At 37.0% G+C, this 21454-nt stretch overlaps 1 protein-coding gene across 1 annotated transcript; it reads right to left on the bottom strand.

Annotated features, from left to right (window-relative positions):
* Positions 1 to 7095: 7095 nt before the first annotated feature.
* si:ch211-57n23.4 (immunoglobulin superfamily DCC subclass member 3) lies at positions 7096 to 20288 on the bottom strand. The gene is made up of 13 exons (XM_027175966.2): positions 19506 to 20288; positions 19236 to 19380; positions 19021 to 19151; positions 18537 to 18674; positions 18208 to 18366; positions 13944 to 14109; positions 13083 to 13333; positions 12709 to 12873; positions 11971 to 12159; positions 10899 to 11015; positions 10653 to 10779; positions 10442 to 10574; positions 7096 to 10015 (listed from the first exon to the last, which is right to left on the bottom strand). The coding sequence occupies exons 1-13, from the start codon at positions 19891 to 19893 to the stop codon at positions 9926 to 9928; spliced, it is 2199 nt and encodes a 732-aa protein (XP_027031767.2). The 5' UTR covers positions 19894 to 20288; the 3' UTR covers positions 7096 to 9925.
* Between the last annotated feature and the right edge of the window lie 1166 nt (positions 20289 to 21454).

Here is a 21454-nt window from a genome sequence, read left to right as displayed (position 1 = left end):
TGAAGATTTGATATGAGGATAAGTGATGAAATATAGATGGGAAAAATTGGCAGTGTGCCTTAAACATGCTGACAAACACGCGCGCACACGTGCACACGTGCACACGCGCGCGCACACACACACACACACACACACACACATCATTGTCTTTTGATCTCTTATGTTCACTGGCATTGTAATGTCAAGCAGTGCCTTCCTAAAAATAACCTGAAATACAGGGAGGTGCTTACACATAGGGAGCACAGAGAAGAGGGAATAGTGAAAGAAAACACATATAACAAATATTAATATCTTTTTTTTAAAAATAGAGGAACATTTGAAATATAGATAGATAAATAGATAGATAGATAGATAGATAGATAGATAGATAGATAGATAGATAGATAGATAGATAAATAAATAAATAGATAGATAGATAGATAAATAGATAGATAGATAGATAGATAGATACTTTCAAGATTCAACTATGCACCTATGTATACACTTATGAATGTAAGTATACAGTAAATACATATAAACACATACATACATGCATGTGTAATAATGTGTACCATGTTAAATATTAAGCGGCTACTCTAATTTCCATATTCCCTCTTTGTCTGGTGTGTGTGTGTGTGTGTGTGTGTGTGTGTGTGTGTGTGTGTGTGTGTGTGTGTGTGTGTGTGTGTGTGTGATGTAATGTGATGCACTGAAAAGGTGTATTTCCTGCCTTGTGCCATGTGGATCCCAGGAAAGGATCTAGAATAGTTTCCTAAATTTTAATTATATAATTATGATATAATTATATTATTTAGTTATTTTTTTAAAAGTCCTGCTTTCGAATAAAAGAGACTAAACAGAGTGTGACTAATAAGCAAGAAAGAGGGCATTTGGGAAGCTGATTATATTGATAGAAGGCTTGTTGTTGCTTCGTGTGCATTGAATCAAAACAAGAAGACTGAGACAAAATTGAATTTTGGTGATCAATGAGGCTTAACAAATCGGAACAAACTTGTATATTTAAAGCAAATACACTATATTGTAGTAACACAACACTTACCAGACATTTCACACAATTAGGTGATAAATAACATAGTTCAGTGTATGAAAATGTTGGCTCCATTATCATAGTATATTGTGTTGGCTCACTACACGTATTTTAGCACACTAATGTAGTCTCTGTAATACCTTGCTCCTGAAGACAGATGGATATTTCAAGTGAAAATCTGTTTTCATTGCATTCCGTTTTTCCTCATGGAGAATGAAAGCACAGGGTTATAATGCTCTGAGCAAACACAATTTCAGTGAGAAGAAACCCATCACTGTGAGCTGAGTACTGCTTCCAAAGCAACAGCAATATTTCCAATATGTACACGATGTCTGGTTTCCTACTGTCATGAATCCAAAGGTTCTTGAAGGACTGCTTTGTAATCTTACTCATGCATCATCCTGAAACTCATTCTGTGTCAGAGCACTGACGGCTGTATTACCATGCATTAAAGGGCAAACCGTGCCAATCGAACCGCAGAGAGACAGAAGAGTGTGCAAAGGAAGTTAAATCTTATATTAATAAGAGAAAGAAAACAGCTGCAAGGTTAGAGCTGATTATTCATTTTCATTAAGATTATTTATTAGCTAAGTCTAATTTTGGCAGTGCTACAATTGCTATCAAGAAGAAAACTGGTTTTATGTCACCGTTTACATTGCATTATTGTCTGATTCTATTATTATATAGTAAATAGGATTTTTTTTATGTTAAAAAGGTGAAAATATGAACAAAAACAAAAACAATCCCTATCATTGTGTTGTTTGAGAAAGATATACACTATATTATCTCTGATTTGCTGTGAGTCACCCTTGTAGTTCTGTAATTTATTCACAGTGCTGAGGCAGACAGTTATGTTGAATTTCATGGAAAATTTATATGCATACATCATATGACAGCTCACATACATCAACTGTTGTCATGCACTAACTTCAGGATCACAGGCAATAAAGAAACTCAGCTCACTTTATTTAGCAGGAATACAGCCAGTCAGGAGAAAAAGACAGAGGGTGATGGTGAGGACAAAAGATCACGAAAGTATTAACAGAGTCAACAAGGCTCAGAGAATGAAAGAACCTGAAATTTTGAAATGAATGAAAGAAGACTGAAAAAAGTTTATTTTTTTTTAAACAGATTTATTTAAAGTGAATGACAGACACGACAGCTCTTTAATATGGAAAGACTGAAAGATAAAGACAAATGATATGACAATATGCTATATGGCAAAATGTTTTGAAATTCACTGAAGTCAGTCCCCCCAACAAATCGCATATACAATGAATGTAAGAGGTATAAGAATAAAGACCCATATTATACCGTATTCCGCCTTGTTTCTGCTTCTGTCCGTATGCCAATGCAAGCAGATATATGACGACTTTTCTTCTCTGCATAGCCTTTTTGTCAGCAGCCTGCAATAGTTTAAGTGCTCTGAGTAAAATGTCACAGTCTAATTAAATGCGGATTAATAATGGTTCCGAATCAGACTTGATTAAAGAGCCCCTAAAATACCAGAGCCATAATCAACACCATGTTTAAAGATCCATGAGTCAGACCAAACGTTAATCTTGATTTGGAGTAGTAATAATATTCCTTATAGGAAGAGAAGGTGGGGCTGGTGGTCAAAAGTGTCCAATTTCAAAAAATAGACAGAAGATGGACACCTTATAAATTACCATCAGTTACAGTTGCTGCCAAAACTGTTGCTATTGCAGATACAGTAGCATACTCATCAATCGATAGCTATCCTGCTGTGTGTGCCTGAGATTGTTGCACTGCGGCAACAGGACCCCCTCCTTCCCTCACTGGCCGTTAACACTTTATGATTGATTAGGAGTGCAAGGAAAGAACTGCCTGCTAAAAGCAAATAAATTTAATCTACATGAGTATTGAAGAGGGCAAACCATTTACATTCACACATTTATTTGGGTATGTGGTAAGCATTAAGTCCGTGTTACAATCCAAACTGCAACAAATGTCAAATTCAATGCAGCTGTTTCCGATAGAGATAAGAATGAAAACTCCAGCGAAATAGCTACAGAAGATACAGAAAGTTTGGAGATTCCTATACAGCCATCAGACTTCCTGCTCCAAATACCTGCATTGTGTTTTATATGAATATACAGTATGTTGCTTAAATGCGGTTTTAGGACAATCCTTTTTGTACCTGTGACCTCTCTGAATTTATGAATATTTTTGCTCACACTCGTGTAATTCCAGACTAGAGATAGAGGAAGCAATATTATATAACATATTTATATTTACATTAGCTTAAAAACTCATTTGTTTATAGTTTCATATATGGCCTTGCACAGTACAAAGCAGGGGTGAGACATCTGGGTGGCAAAGGAAGAGGAAGAGCACAGAGGGCAAAGTTTCCATGGCAACAGCATAAGGATGTACATGTGTGTGTGTGTGTGTGTGTGTGTGTGTGTGTGTGTGTGTGTGTGTGTGTGTGTGTGTGTGTGTGTGTGTGTGTGTGTGTGTGTGTGTGTGTGTGTGTGTGTGCATAGCAATAACAAAATGCCATTCTTAGCACGGATTAAAACTGTATTGGTTCTGGTTAGCTTGCATGGCACAAGGCAGCCCAAGAAGAGGAAGAATGATTGTGGCGTGGCATTGCTGTCTCACAGCTCCAGGGCTCCTGGTTTAATCCTGAGCTCAGCTTACACTCCGAATGTTCTCCGAATGGTCTGGCCTTCCTATGAGTCCTGTTTTCCTGTGTGTGCATGATGACCTGTGAATTCCATCCAGGGTTATTACTGCCTCATGCCTTTGGAATACTACTTCTGTGACCCTGACCAGGCTAAAGCAAAATTACTGAAGATGGATGAATAAATGAACAAACATCTTAAACACACATTTATGCTTTGCGTTTCATGATTGTTATTTATGAATTTATAAATTTATGAAAACTTGTTCTCTTTCGAATTGAGTGAATCCTACATTATATTTAATAGACAAATTCTAGATGGTCCCAATGGTCCTACACATTTGATTTTGAATGAATTTATGAGAAGAAATGCCTTAATAAAATGCCTTAAGAAAAATATCTTGTCTTATCCGAACATTTGTAAAGTACAATAAAAGAGAATAGTGGCAACCAATCATGGGAAATATTACAATAATATATTTTCACTATAAAATGTTGAGTACTAGTACTCAGTGTTGCAGTTATAATTAAAGAGTATTTTATACAATATTCAATGCCATTTTTTCATTTTATTTTATTATATTTTATTTGACCATGATAAGGTCCACAGTCACATGTTTCAGTGCTAAAGGGTCAGAACATTCATTATTGTGGCGCTGAATATAAGTTGATTATCTTTTGTTCAGTGACACACTGGAGACTATCGTGTTCCTTTCTACTGGTCTATAGTGTGTCTTAGTGTGTCTGCTTTGTTTGTAGCAAGGGCTCTGTCTTGTGTCCACCCACTGCCCTCTATGTTGAGAGACCAGCATATATACCACTCCATCTAAGTGAGCTGAGTCAGTATTAAAAGTTCATTTGATTTAAACCAGAGTGAATGTTCTATAAATAATTGAGCAAAGAAATGGACAAATGTCTAAAATGACAAATTGTTTTATATAATCTCTGTCGGATTACAAAATGACATTGGAAGATTGAAAAATGAAAGTTTTACTTATAAACCTGAATGAGCAGGTGAAGGAAGCCAAGTCATGCCGAATATGATGAAGGAAAACTGCTGTGCCACGTATAACAGAAATCTAGATTCAGACCAAGATTACATAAATAAACATGTATTCTAACAAAATGAATGATTGTATTTCAGTTTTCTTTCACATGAATGCAGAGCTCCAAACCTGCTCCTGCATGGCATTGCTCCTATACACAATGTGAGCTCTATGAAGACATGATTTGTTAAGGTTGGCATCCTGCACACAGCCCTGACCTCAACCTCACTGAACACCTTTGGCATAAATTGGAACTCTTACTGCAACTTAGACCTTCTCACCCAACATCAGTGCATATCAGTGTACAATTATAATTTAAACACAATATAATACACATTTCAAACTTTTAATCAATATTCCACTTTAATCAACTTTACAGACTTTTCTTGCTTAGGTTTTTTTTTTTTTTTTTTTTTGAGTTTTTTCTTCATGAACGTGATATGAATACAAATAACAAAGGCCCTTCTTGGATAGTTAGTGGATTCGATAAGGAAAAAATCCCCTAAATAATCCGGAAACTATTACAGATAGAGAGGCCGGAGTGATTGTGTGATCAGTCTGTTCTGAAGCACATTGTACAGTTGGATTAATTAGCAGCCCCCTGCATGGATAGATCTTCATCAAGCTAGTTCCAACATTTATTGGCATGAAATCGTTATCTCTGTGATAATGATTCAACAAAGTTCCAGCAATTACACAGTCTTGGAGCAATCAGCAGCACTCCAGAAACTCTTTATTTCTTGGATTAAATGTCTCAGAGAGTTGAAGGATCAAGTAATGACATTCAGACTCAACCCTGATTTTAAAATTATGTGCAGAATTGGGTTTATTATGGAGAGTGGCCACTTTCTGTGTTCAAGAGTAATGCACATTGGCTCCTATCACAAAGTGGCATTATTCAATGCTCACCATAATTCACTTAGCATCACTTTAAAGAACATTGAAAAACAGAAAAACAGGAAGAAGGAGAATGGAAACCCAATAAAGTGACTATTGCTAAAAAGGTAAATATTTTTTATTTATAGCAAAAGACAAATATTTGTAGCAAAGTAAAGAAAATTGGGATAATATTTTTTATTTACACGTATTTTTAGTAAGTGTGTGTGTGTGTGTGTGTGTGTGTGTGTGTGTGTGTGTGTGTGTGTGTGTGTGTGTGTGTGTGTGTGTGTGTGTGTGTGTGTAAAAGACAGAGGGAAAAAAGAAGGATACTGATCATTCAACATCTTTTTCACTTAGTTTTTATTTGGTATTATACACTATGCAATTAGAGCACATAAGGAAAACCAGAAAGCAGAGACAGCGCCACCAACCATAATCACCATCATTAAGAAAACCAAGCAGATAAACTATAAATTCTTCATAAATTTCTTTTGTGTGATATATTTAAAATATATTTCAGAATCTGGGCAGTATAAATTGCTGAAACACAGGCTCCCCATATGACAGAAGGTTATTTTTTAAAAGAAGAATATTGCAAAACTATTTTTTCTCACTTTATAATAAGACATACACAAAGCAGATAATGCAGTAAAGGAGGAAGACTCCCCGTACTCTTTACACATCTCATTTTATAATCTGCCGAATTTAAATGTTATTCTGTTATTAGTAAAATGGCCTGAAAAAGGCTGAGAAATCTTGTACCACGATTTCACAACCATCTGAAAAGCATTCAAACAGTTAGTAACCAGAAATATATATAAAAAACATAAATCTGCTTGGTTCCTTATTATGTCACACAATATTTTTTCACCGCACAGCACTAGTCTCTCTCTCTCTTTTTCTTTTTGGTTGGAGACATCTTAGTCTCTATGTTTAAAGCTTTGGGGTTTCATTTTGAAGGACATAAAACAAAAAGAAAGCAATTGTTAAACTACAAATTCTCCCTTATTTGGTTCTAGCCTGCTAGCTGTCTACATTTTTTTTCTTATTTTCATAAACAGTGGGTCAAAAGTGAAATATTTATAAAATAATTTTATTAAATTATTATTATCGTCATTTGTATTTTCTGCACTTGATTTTGGTATTAACAGATATTATGATGAGAATAATCTCAACGTTTTAGATTATGAATAATAAATTATGCCTTTTAAAATAAGTCTCTGCTTTTAAAATGTTTTGTGTCTTTATGAAATGTTGGTTCATTTGACCCACTGTTTTTCTCAAGATTCTAAAAAACATTTCACATGCTCCTTCCACTGAAATAAAAATAGAAGTCAAAAGGGAAGGAAAAAAATAGCAATAATAACAATGATAACAATAATTATAATATTAACACTTTAAAAAAAAAAAGGTTCCTGACCCTTATTTTCTTTAGCTACAATAAGTGCAGCTTTTTGGGGTGGGAAATAGTGAAAAAGAAATTAAGTTCTACAAAAAGAACCAACAAAAACTGTATTTCAAAAAAGAGAAACCTATCAGTCTACCACTGGAGAAAATAGACACAATTCAAACAATCTTGTTAGACATATTTTGGTAGCATATTTGTGTCTTCAGAATAATGGACAGGAGTAAAAATTGGGGTCTGTTCAAGCTGCAGTAATCATAGATGAACCTTTTAACACCTGGTTGTGTAGGTAAACCTTTAGCACAGTATGATATATTTACAAAACTAGATGTTCTTCTTTCAACCAGTGAAAGAGTTGGCCAGATCAAAATATTATCTAACCCTAATGAATGAAGTGTGCAGACTTTGGCCAACTTGTAAAGCTTTGCAAAAGATATCAGTCAATTTCCTAATAGTTCACCATAAAAACAGTTACGTTCTTTGGTTCCATTTATATGTTACTGTAAAAACACAGAATCCCTTTGAATCTGTTTTGTAAGGCAATCTAAGAAAATGTGACCATTACTGGTGCAAGGTTTAGCCAACTGTTATCCAATCACAGACAACACACTTATACATACATACATACTGCAAACACACATAATGTACATACTGTATATGCATGATTCTGTGCTTTGGTTAAGGGAGTGATATAAAAGATCAAGTCAATAAATGTTAAAATAGGTACAAGTTATTTGGTTACAGTATTATTAGTCTACGTATTTGCCAATTTCATTTCTAACATAAAATGAAGACACAATTTCTCCAATATCATCATAGAAAATCTCCTTGAAAATATATCCCATTTTCATTTTGGTTATTCTTTAAAATGTATATTCAAAAACGGTGACAGTTTCATGTCAATCAAGGAAGTCTGAAATGAGGATGTCACTGAAAACTGACAGACTGTCAGTCAAGGCTTATTCACACATCCTCATGAAGGCAAAAAATGGTACGAAGCTTTTGGTTTGCTTCAGTTAAAGCACTTTCACAATGACTTCCTTTCATGACAGGAACTTAATGGTGTACGTTTCTCTTAAACAAGGTTGGATGAGCAAAACAAAACAAAAACCATTTTAATTTTTACATCTTTGGGTATAATAAAGCGTGGTTTTCATTTCAAAAGCTTTTTCGGAATCTGGTGCCATGCCTGTTTGTCCAGAGAGAAGAGCAAATCAAGGTCCTACATCCTCTCGGTGAGCTCAAAAGCTTGTTAGCCGTTACATCACCACCTCCATGTTCCTATGGCTACCGATTTGGCATCTAAAAAGCTGACCTTCTGGCTTGGTTTGGATAACAATCTAAGAAGTGTCAGGGCAGCTTTGGTGCACATCCTGTAGTCTCCAGGCAGCATGTTTCAGAAGGATGGGGTTGGGCTTTTGGTTTTGCAGCATTGATAAGTGGTACTCCATATGAAGGCCAAAAACTTCATTTCCCACTAGGCAAAAGGTAATGAATAAGGTCCTTACTTTCCATGAAGCACTCTTCATATGAAATCTCTTCTGTTAAGTTTAAGCACTGAAATGTGATTCCTGTCTCTGTTTACTTTGGAGGGTAGTACAAAGAGACAAGAGTCCTTCATCAAGTTTTGAATTTTGACAGGCTCCAAGTCACTCTTAGTGCAATGTGGCTTTATACACACTGTTCAAAGTGAAGGCAAAAGAAAATGTATGAAAGCGTTTGTTCTTCTGTTCCACCACTGATGTACTTTGTGCTCATTTGAAATGCAGTGAGACAATCAGTCACTTTGGTCCACTAAGGCTAAATTTTGGTTAAAGGCAGCAGCAATGTGAAGACAAACCAGGGTCACACTCTTCATGGCAGTAACCAGGTGGGCAATGGAGGGCACTGGCATGGGCACTGGCATGGGCACTGGCATGCAGAGTAAATGAGATAGGGCAGCTAATAGATCAAACTTCTGATAGTGAGAGTGCTGAAATAATCACATAATCACATAATCATCTATCATGTGTTCCGAGGTCAGCATTCCTACTCAAAGAAATTTGATAAACCCAGAATCTTTTTTGGCTGAGGTAGGCTTGCTTGAACAGCAGCTGGCTTTCAAGAGCAACAATGGCTCAGACATTCCAAGGTAGCTATCTTTGGAGGTATTCAGCTTTTTGGTGGGTTACTTGTGAAAATAGGAAAGGGGAAAGGTACAGCAAAGGGACCACCTTTATGATTCCTCTATCTCAGTCTGCCTCAAGGCGTGTATGGTGTTTAACAAGGCAATGTATTATTCTTGGTACTGAATTAAGTCAAAAGAGAAAAAACCTAAAAGATAAAGCTAGTCACAGTATGGCTAGGGTATTTGGCACACTCTGTAGAGCCTTCATCTGCCTCTAGCACATACGGTAAATATTTATTAGGCCTTAGTTTGTATAGTGCAAGACTAGAATGTCTTATTACCAGAGGACACCTTTGCTAGAATGAATTTTGGTTTGAGCAGAAAGTCCTTCGGTATTAAAACATAGTTTGGGTTAAGTTGGCTCCAGTGTCACACATATTTTGGTGCACATGCCTGACATAAAGCTCTCTAACACTAACTCTGTAATGTGATGAATACTTCCTAATAAGGCTATCACTTTGTGTTCCAATTTTCAAGTAAGATCACAAGAATTTACAGGTATTAAAGCTTTGGTTATAAACAAAAGGTGAATTACTAAATCTTGTATTAGTTCAGACTAATTGTTCAGTACTACTGTCATTCTGGCCCAAGACAGGACCAGTTAAGCCCTTATTCATTATAGCAGCAGTTTTTTTTTTTTTTACACAAACAAGACATGTAAGTTGAGGGGGTTCAATGGGGGACTTTGGTTGGCAGGCCAGATAGAGAAACCACAGGGAGGCTGAGTGCTGCTGAAGTGGGTTTAGAGACTGTGCTAGCCAGTGCCCGCATCTGTGCCAGGCAAACCAGATGAGTGCTGCTCTATGAGAACTTGGCACTGTGTTGGGGAAGCCTGGTTTTGTCCCTGGGATAGAGAGCAGAAGCAAAAGTCAGGATTCATTTAGAGCAATCAGTCAGCTAATTGTCTTGACGGCAGTCCCTTAAACTGTAAACTTCTTTCTCTGTAATTCTTTCAAGTTACAATACATTACCATGTCACAGCACTTGACTAAACCTTGATGGTCTCTAATTACTTACCGAAAATGCTGAGAGCCTTAAGAAGACAAAATTCACTCATTCTGCCGATCTGTCAACGATCTAATATTTCTAAGTAGTAGATCAAACTTTTCAAGTATGTCTCATTACATACATTTACATTTAATGGCCTGGAAATAATCTCCTGCCAAACAAGACAGATGTTTGACCTTATTTTGATATAATGAGTACATGTGGTTGTGAACTAGACCCAGAAGGGAAGATCTTAATGATTCTTTTATGTAATAAGTCTTACCTGGGGGACAAGTTCGATGGCTTGAGGATGTTGTGCCACATGTTTAGAAATGCCATTGTTTTGAACATGGTGTCCTCCATTCTCACCTCTGGGCACAGACCATCTGTCATGAGTCCCCTTCCTGCAGAGGAAACTAAAGATGCCCAAGATTTACAATTTTCCACTCATGAACTAAAATATCATAATGATCATTTCAATGAAGAAATCTTACCTGCGACGGTATCCAAACATGAGGAACAGCACACAGAAGATGATGCAGGCCATGCCGATGTGGATTCCAACCACCATCCCTGCTAGTGAACCCTCAGTTTCCCTACAGTTGCACCTGCTCTCCTCTCCTGCACAAATTGTAACCCCAAATTGATTATCATTAGCACAATTCTCCAAACAGGTATCGAAAATGTAATATAGAAGGTCATTCCAAAATATCCAAAACATCCATTCAAATAACTCTTACCAGCACTGGCTTTAGCAGCTGTTCCATCCTCTGCCAGTGACACCAGTTTCTTGGAGCAGTCACTCTCTCCATTACCATTGTAGGCCACCAGTTTAACTTCATACACAGCGCCAGAATCTGAGGCACCATCACAAAAGCATTAATCACACAGGCCACCAAAATATACTGAAACTATCAGAGATTGCATTAAAACATTAATCACAAAGTCACACTATAACTATTGGACTGGATTTGTGCAGGTACCTCCTTGTCTCCCTTTTCTGTTTTTATATCACCGTCTGTTTATTGCACTTTTCTTTACTTCCTGTCTGTAATACACTCAATTAAATCACTGCGTTCTTTTATATCCATCTTGTAATGAGGTTAACCTTGTTCTAGTGTTAATAAATATGTAACGTAAATATAACATGCTCAGTGGCATAATCAGCTGTCCAAGAGTAAAAGGCCGGTGTCATAGATGTGTGCTGTTTGTGATCTGTAATTTAATATATGTACAAGTATATATATATCTTCAATTTAAAGGGATAACAGATTAATGACCTGTAAAGGCTGGAGGATAGCAGCTAATATCTATCAATAGTTAATAATTAAACTGTCAAGGACAATGCATTATACTCTGAGTCTCATAGACAGAAATTCATATGATAGGGAAATGTATACACACACACCAACACACACACACACACACACACACACACACACACACACACACACACACACACACACACACACACACACACACACACACACACACTTGATGAATTAAAGATTTCTATTTTTAAGTGTTTCAATTGCCACTGTTGGTTTTATTATGGACATAGGAACTGTGTCCTGTATTATTGAGTAAAGCTCAATAATTGCAAAAGTCAATAATACTGAAGCATTTACAATCATTCATAGAAACAAGTGTTGGCTTAGGATTTGAAATATTGCATAATATGTGTTATTTACAAGAAACCACACATACAGATCTTCTATTCAATGAAACATTTTGTGAATACCCCAACAGCACACATTTATGTACAAATCAATCCATATTAAAGTATGTGATCTCACACATTCTTACACTTACCAAGTTGTGCAATGGTGTGGATATTAGTCTGGCATGACATCTGAACTGGCCCATGAAAATCTCCATGAGGAACTCGGCGGTAGGACAGTCTGAAACCCTCAACTTTCCCCGGCTTGTTGGGCAACTCCCACAGGACTTGCACTGATGTGACATTCACCACTTTAGTGAAGAATGCAGGTGGACTAGGAACTAAAGACAGAGAGTGATATTATATGTACAGATGTAGCATCTATTTCAGAAGTGCCCAGCTCCATTTGTGGAGTTTTGTGAAGTTTAGTGATTTCCCTGTTTGGTGATGCCTGATTCGATGACTGATGAGATGATTGGCATAGTAAGTATTATTACCAAAAATAAAGAGACTCTGATTCTCCACAATAGCAGCAAGGGATCCCTAGACTATATGAAGGCAGTGCTACAGTATCCAAGTAAAAAGGTGAGATTTAAACTGACGCAAATCATTAGGGCATCCATAAGGGAACTTCCACAACAGTAAAAAAGTGAGTCACAAATGCAAAAGCTCCAAGGAGAAGTAGATCAGCAGGAAAACAGATGCTCAAGCATCTGTACATTTCAGAAGACTTACACATCCCTGAATTAATGAAAAAAGTCTGAGAAGTGTACACATTTGTACAGAGAAATGAAGTGAAGCTATAGTATATTCTCATAAGTAAAACATGAGCAGAAATCTCACCAACTAGATTTAAGTTCTTTTGGCATACACAGCCAACAGTTACTTACCGCCCCCTAGTGTTGTAGCAACCACAGTGCGGGTCTCCTGGCTTGCACCCACAGGTGAGTAGGCCTTCAGGTATACTGAATAGGTGGTAGCAGGTTCCAGGTTGGTGAGATCATGCTGGTAGGTTGTCTTGCTCACAGCCTCCTGAAGTTCTTTGTTCTCTGGCTCTGTAATTAATAAATCATCAAACACATGTATGGGTATTAAGAGTTATGGAATAAACATGTATGATATTAAAATGTAAAAATCTCAAAGGGAGTTAAGGTATCAAAAATCAAACGAGTCGTATGTTAAGACGTGTATCGATTTAAATGGATCTTAATATTCAGACATATGACACAGTAATCCCACTGTAGGGTATAGCAGTATTACTTACCACCCATTTTGCGGATGTGTAACACATATCCTATGATGCTGTCTGTCACCTCTATCGGAGGCTGAGTCCAGGAAAGCTGCAGGGTGTTTTTGGACAAAGGTGTGGCCTTCAGGCCTTGAGGAGCATCAGGCAGCTCTGTGGCCAGAGACACAGCCAGGCGAGCACTTGCCTGGTTGGTGCCAGCGCTGTTCTCAGCTATACACTGGTAGATGGCCTCATCTTCAGATGTGATACGAGTCACTGCCAGGGTACTGGACATACGTTTGTACAGAGACAAGCAGGATGCAAAGGGCACATGTGCATTAATATATATATATATATATATATATATATATATATATATATATATATATATATATATATATATATATATATATATATATAAAAAGCTTCATAGGTTTTACATTTAACATTTGGTACATGGTGGGAAATATGTTGAACAATACTCCAAATACTTGACTCATTACAGGCATGTTTAATGCAAATATTATGATTTCACCTGAGAAATATTGATGATCAATTATTATTATTATTTATTTTTATTGTTGTTTTGTTGTGGCTAGTTTTTATTATTGAGTATTATAAATATATGATACTACTACTACTACTACTACTACTACTACTACTACTACTACTACTAATAACAATATGAGGATGATGACAAAATGTAAATTAGTAGCAGTTCACATCCTTTTATTAACTTGAGACTCAGTGAATTAAGTAGTAGACTGCCATCTTGTGGTGACTCGTATGAATTTCCCTAAACTTAGATCGGAACATATTATAAATTTAATTAATCTTACATTGATCAAAGCTCACTGATTAATTTTTGAGGATGAATATCATTAAGCTATTGTGCACCTGTTGTTGTTGGTGAGCTTGACATTGTCTCCAGGCGTGAGGATCTTGCCATTCTTTAGCCAGATAAGATGAGGCTCAGGAACTCCTTGAGCTACACATGTGAACACTGCACTGCCCCCTACTGGTTTAGAGACAGACTGTGGCCACTGGATAAATTCAGGAGGAGCTGAAGAGGCAAACAGATGGCATAAGGACAAACGCAATGAAAACATGGATGAGGGTAAAAATACAAAGAAAAACTTGCAGAAAACCTGCAGTGTTAACATTTATGGACATTTTCACATATGGATATGTGAAAAATTGAATGCTAATCTGTATGTAAATGAGCAAAGTTACATGACACTACATCAGAATATTATACACCTATGTAAATGTATCATGGTAAATTAGAAAAAAGGAAATAAAACACTAATAGGTCCTATATTTGTCAAGGTGAATAAGGAACAGACATTAGTGTGGTGCTCTTGTATTCTACTTTTACCAAAATGGGTTTAAAAATGACCATTTTATCATATTTGAGAATCTATAGGTTTTGAAATCAGGTCTGTATTAAGACAGCTTGAGACCTCATTTTCAGAAAAGGGAAGTGCATATGAATGAGGTTTCATCAATCGAATCTACCAGTCTTTGAATTCATCCTAAAATATTTGATCTTGAACTTAAATTTTCCAAACGTGCTCCGTCTCCCAGAGTGATGTTTGAGGATCGCCCGTATGCACAGCGGGGCAGATGTGGGCTCGCCGTTCCGCATGACACCCATTCAACGGCCTCACAATAGCCGTGCATATATATCCAGACCCCTGAACCTTGCATCTTATTAACCTATTGACACTAGCTAAGGCTAAACCCCCATCAGACCTCCAACACCCCCACAGAAGGTCCATGACTCGCCAACCCTGGGAAGAGGGTCTGCGGGTGTCCATGGAGGTGTGGAAGGTCAAGGGTCAAAGGGAAGATTATTTCAATAGAAGACCATTCATCAGTTTATTCAGTGAAGCCTTTTTTTTAAAGACTATAGACAAATATAGATCAGCTGGATGCACAAACACCCTAAAGGGGGAAAAGTTTAATTGTGTGTCTGAGCTGATTGATTATGGTTTCACAATTGAAACCAACTCAGTTAGAAAGATTATTTCAGAAAGGCAATGTATAACTGGTGCCCCACATAAATTCTCTGTGTAAAGTGTTAAAATAACCTTTTAAATATTTGCAATATAGACTTTTTTAAGAAACATGGGTCTCTAGTATGCCTCAATCCAGACAGGACCATGAAACATGGAAATTTAAACCCCCCACATGACATATCGATATTTAACCCTGCATCATCAACCAAAAGCAAAGAATGGATATGTGTATAAGGCTGTGAAATGAATTGTTACAAACCTTTCAAATTTTAGGACAATTAATGTATTCATTTAAGATATTGTATAGGATTTATCTACTTTTGTTGTTTTTATTTCCATTCTAAGCCTGTAGTTATTATATAGTATATCAAAAAAACAAATACTGTACATGATGACATATAAAATAGAGAAAACACAGTGAAAGCACAAAATCCTGTCAGGATAAGTACCTGCTCTTTGGCCTGATCAGTTTTATCTTTACAGCTGAGACCTAACAGACAGCTTCACTAACCTTCACATCAACCAATCTTTCAAAGAGTATCGATCAGCTTTCCTGTCTGCAGAGACTCGGTGATGACCTTAGGTTTGATCAGATCATTCCACATGCGTATCTATAATTGTTTTTTGCTTTCGGTCTTAATGTCATAAATTATTATTAGTATAATTTTTTTAGAACCCTTACAAACAAGAACACTTTTTATATAATAACATTTTAAAGACGTTTTAAAGAATCCCTTGATGTATAGAAAACTGAAGAAATTATAGTGAAAGCTTTGCAGCTCTTTTGCATGTGACACAGAAATAAATGGTTATCTCAGACACTCACTTTGTAGAATAATATTTTCCTACATTTTTAGAGAAAACCTGGTGATCTGGCAGCTGTGGACTCTGCATTATAAAGCCAGTCAACGGCTTTGCTATAATATTTCATATGAAAATTTTCACCCCAGATATAAAGAGAATGAATATCAAAGGGTCTGTCACACAAAGCCACATGTCCCCCCGGCACCTTGAACTTCGTCACTCTCTGTTGACTCCCAGCTGTGAGGAAAACGACCAACCCTACTGCTGTGGTAGTAAATGTGGGGGCAGGGGCATGAGACATGGTCACCCTTTCTCATTTGGGAGTCATAAATTTTGCTGGACTCCACCTCTCATCGGCTGTCTGTCAGACCAGGCTCCACCCCACCCCACCTCTTTATAACCGCCACTGGGTCAGTGTCAAAGGTGAGAACCGACAGGTCAAAGGCCAGAGGTGATAGCTCTTCACACTAAACACACAAACACACATTTTTGCTGACCCTTCCGTCTATTCTTCATTATACGTTTCCATGTAGGCATCTGTTTGGACAGGATGTCTGTCCAGACCAAAATGGGTCAAGTACACAGGAAAGTGTGACAGTGTGAGAGAGGTAGCTATGTAGAAGAAGGGATATCTCTAATGTTATCAATCATCGATGTCTTAGTCTGAGACATCAACCTATGCATATTGTAAAGCACAGAATATCAATAAAATAAAAAAAGTAAAAGTAAAAAACTGTTATGAGTGTACCTAGTATGTATTTAAAATGATTAGGCCATTATTATAATTTATTCAAATACAGCTAGAATGTGGCAATAGAAGTTCTGCATAAGTTCTTCTTGTAAGTGAAGTGAAATCCAAAGTTATGAAATTATTATGAATTTTCTGTTTGGAAATATCTTGAACTTCAAATCTGCAAATACAAATGTATATTTCTCATTTTGGTTGAAAACAGTAAAAATCTTTGTTCTACTCTTACCAAATAGTAAATCAATAAATTAATGAATATATTACAAATTAATCCCCATGGCTATATTGCTAACCCCTTTGCACAGGGCAGATTGGTAGAGCTATTGATTGAAAAGGTTAAGTATGGACACATGGTATATAAATTAAAAAAAAAAAAAAACAACCGAGTGCAGGGATTTAGCAAAAGCAAAGCAGTATTAAGACTAATTAGACATAATCTGATAGATTACTAGTTTAATTAAGAACAGTGAATTTGTCTCCAAAAGCACATGAGATGAGCGTCACAGTGTGGATTATAACACCATCTTGGTGTTACTAGCATCAGATGTTTTTGCAATGTTTAAGTCTCACTGAACATTATAATGACTTTTCCATCCGGTGTGCTATTTTCTGTGTGCTCTCTAAGGCAAGGCAAATTATTCCCTTGGTAATGGTAATGCAATAAGGTTTAAATTTCAGGAAGAAAATGTGTTGGTTTACAATTACAACTAAGTTTTAACAAAACTGAATACAGTCTGAAATTTATGATACGTTTATGGCCATGCTGTGTGTCCAGTTACCCTGAGGACATCCAATTAGTGAAGTCATGTCATAGAGAAATATGAGCAGGCTAAGCAGAGAGACAGTGGCACGGTGATGGATGAGCCATGTCAGCCTGAGGCACAAAGTGCGAGGCTACTTATGGCAAGCTTCATTGGACAGCATTAGTGCTTAGTTACCAAAATGCTAGTTATTTGTCTCATAGTATACATAAAAAGAGAAAATAGGAAGACACCATTCAGTTCTGGTGGGAGAGACTGAATACCTCCTACTTGCAAAACAGCTTTCAGAAATAATCACTAAACACAAGTCAGGTTTCATCCATGGACATTTTTGTTATCAACACTGCAAAAAAATGGCATCTTAGCAAATGAAAACATCTTAAATCTAGTCAAAAACTCTAGTCTTTATAAAGCCTATTTTTAGACATATTTTACAATTTTGGAAGCTTTAGATTTTTCTTTTAGCAAATAATTTTGCTATTTACTAGAAATAAGTACTTTAAATAGCAAGATCATCTGCTAACAGAACAGGACAAAATTCAAGCTTGAACCTAATGTTAAAGTGTCTTCTGATCTTTAAAAAAGTAAATACCAGGTCATTTCAATAAAATTTTTATTCTATTCTATTTCTATTTTAACTTGCTATGAAGTCATTTTTGCAGCCAATGTGTCTATAATCTTTGTACCCTTACATGCACAAATACAAGCATCTAACATGTGTCATGTAGCTCGAGCTCAAGATTGTACTTCGCCGCTAGAGTAATTTACATCTTCATAGTTATACATGTTGTACATCATGGTAGCTGTTTTAGTTCTAACTATCTTACCTTGAACTACTAGCCTGCCAAGCGCTGTTCTTCTCATCCTGGTACCAGGACGATTGGCAGCACACACGTACACTCCAGAGTGCTGCAGTGACACATCAGAGATCATCAGGTTCCCCGTGCCCAGGACCTGGATTCCTTCTACACCTATGGATCTGCCATCTGAAGACACACATACACAGAAACACAGGTGAACTACAGTACTGTATATCTGAAATCTACACACCTGTTCATTAAAAGCAATACAATTTATTAAAAATATAAAATAAAAAAGAGCAGTGTTAGAGGTGATACACAGCTGTACAAGATGAGTGTTACAGGATTGTTCTAACCCAGTCTGCTCCAAGACACGATCGGTCTGGGGTTTCCTGTAGCAATACACTCTAAAATGGCTGTCTGATGGACGGTAATAGTGAGATTCTGGGGTCCAGACAGGATCACTGGTTCCTTGTAGATGCGTGGAGCTCCACCTGACAAAAATGTCAAAATGTGGTTAAGAATCGAGCAATAAAAACAAAAGAAATCAACTATCTCTAAAATTTGACAATATGAAATCAAGACATTTCAAACATTTACTATCGTCGCTGTATGATTTATTTATGATCAGCTTCATAAAATAATAAAGATGCAAAATGTCAATTATCATCCAATATTTCAAGAGAGATTTGTATAATTATTATTTTATGAAGCATATATAGCTCAAACCAATTGATTAGCTGAAATGTCATGATGTCAAAAGTCACAGCCTACTTGGACTTGATATTTATATTACCAGCATGATTTCTATCTGTTTGTAAATAGGAAATGTTCACTGACCAGTGACATTGAGCAGGGCTTCATGGCTGTAGCGGATGTTAGCAATATTGGTGGCAACACAGCGGAAAACACCAGCGTCTGATTTCTTCACCCCAGTGATCTGCAGGATGCCCATGGGGAGAAGCGTGTACCTGGATTTGACACAAAGAGAGAGGAGAATAAGTGACTGTCTGTGAGGGAGAGGATAGGGCAAAAAATATGAGTCCTCATATTACCTTTCATTTGATGTGCTGACGGCCATACGATCCTTCTCCCAGGTGATGCTGGCCTCCGGAATACTGTTCACCTGGCACTGAAAACGTGCCACTCCTCCCTCATCCACTGTCATGGACTCTGGATGAGTGTGAAACTTAGGAAGAGCTATGGAACAGACAGACAGACAGACAGACAGACAGACAGACAGACAGACAGACAGACAGACGGGTGAGTGTCTTTTTAAGCTGATAGCATATATCATACAGTCAATACTTGTTTATCTCACTTACATGCCAGCTGAACACGGGCCTTACGGCTGACTAGCATGCCATAGCGGTTCTGGGCAGCACAGTGGTATTCTCCAGCATCAGTGGAATCTCCATCTCGTTTCTTCTGAAAGCTCCGAATCAGCAGGGTGCCATTGGAAAGAACCGTGGCCCTTGTGCCACCTCCTGTAGGCACTGGTTTCCCATTCTTAAGCCACGTCACGGTAATGGGTTCCTCGCCCTCCACCCGACAGTCCAGCATGAGAGGTCTCTCCCTTACAGCAATCACATCAATCGGCTGGAGCAGAAAGGCCAACTCTAAGCCATGACATACACCTGTCCATAAGAGGAAGAGACAGCTGTTTAGACATCGACTGTAGAAAACTGTAATATTGGTATTATAAGGTTCCATCTCTGTGGTTTTTAGCTTAGATAAAACCTTATAATACTATGGTAAGATAATGAATTTGTTAACTTACAACAATGCAGTGACATTTCAACACTAACAGTAATTTGACTTCAAATGTAATATAGATCACTGTTGCTTGGTTAAATGATTAGTGTGTAGACGTTTTGAGTTTTAGTAACCGATGACAGTAGTTCTTACTTACAATGTAGAACTTTGTAAAGTGGTGTGATATCAAACCATGGAAATAATGAGTTATCAGACATGGAGACAGTAACTTCCCCTGCAATTCAGTTCACAGGTTTCAGTCTTTTTTAATGAAGCAAATGCTAAGTCAAATTCTTTGAAGGTACACTGTTACTTGAGCAAAAACTTCTCTATCTAATATTCTGAGATATAAACCTTTTAACACCAAAAACAAATCACTGGAAAATATTTTTTTCTATTCCACGAAATCCATTTTGCTCACAGGGTTATAAATAATATTAGTAACTACAATATTCTACACTATATAAGCAAGCTTTAATTCATATCTACATTGCCTTGCTAGATTGAGGTGATATATTCTCAATATCCTGTTTAGCTCTGTATTATCAAACTAAGTCTGGATATAACAATAAGGCCAAATGCCGTGTGGCCACTGAACCAAAAAGGTCTGAAAAAAAGACAAAACAAGGCCTAAAAAGTAGTGAGGGTTACAAGGTCAAGTTAAAGCAGCACTTTTGAGTAAGCCCACCCTGATGACAATAGCAGTGTCACAACTCCCGAAAAAACTGCAATCAACCATCAGGAACCATCGGTGCTCCTCTCAGATTGGGCCATCTGCCCCCTACTTATGCAGACCCCCACCCTTCCATACCCCCACCCCAGAAACCATTTTCCTTTCACTCTGACTTGGAGGTGACTTTCCCATGCCACTTGCTAACCCCAGTCCTCTCGAAGTGTCAACCTTTACGCTACGGCTCTTTCCTTCATTTGCTTTTCTTTTCAGAGGGACGTCTCCAAACCCCCATCCACATGTATGCCCCGAAATGACCCAGGGAGATAGCCATTGCTTTTGGTCTGCTCTTGAACTTGCACTAGAAAATGTGCAGTAAGCATCTAATGCTTCTGGACACACATCACCCCCAACCTGGTATGCACATTATGCACATCACAGCAGTGACAACTGGTCCTCGTAAACATGCACCTGCTTTAACTCCAGGGATTAACCATTATAATATATACAGCACAACATTTACCTACAACAGTTTAGTCTCAGGCTATTGGTTTAATTGTGATCAGCATATTATTTTTTTATTATAAATTCAATTATTATATATTCTACAACAATATACTGACATTATTACGTATATTATGTCAATAAGCATGGTAAAGTTGAAGGGGCTGAACCATGCAAAGTATTTATATGACCCACTTGTAAAGTGTATTAAAAGGCTATTTCTAAAAAAAAAGGAGCTAGTAAATTGTCTGTAGCTTGTTTTTTTTTTTAATGTAGGCTACTTTTAAATGATATGGATGAATCATATCAAAATAGACAATTTACACTTAAAAGTAGGAATTTATG

Source organism: Tachysurus fulvidraco, chromosome 24, assembly GCF_022655615.1.
Source record: "Tachysurus fulvidraco isolate hzauxx_2018 chromosome 24, HZAU_PFXX_2.0, whole genome shotgun sequence".
Classification (NCBI taxonomy): Eukaryota; Metazoa; Chordata; class Actinopteri; order Siluriformes; family Bagridae; genus Tachysurus; species Tachysurus fulvidraco.
This window is presented reverse-complemented; position numbering and strand designations above follow the sequence as displayed.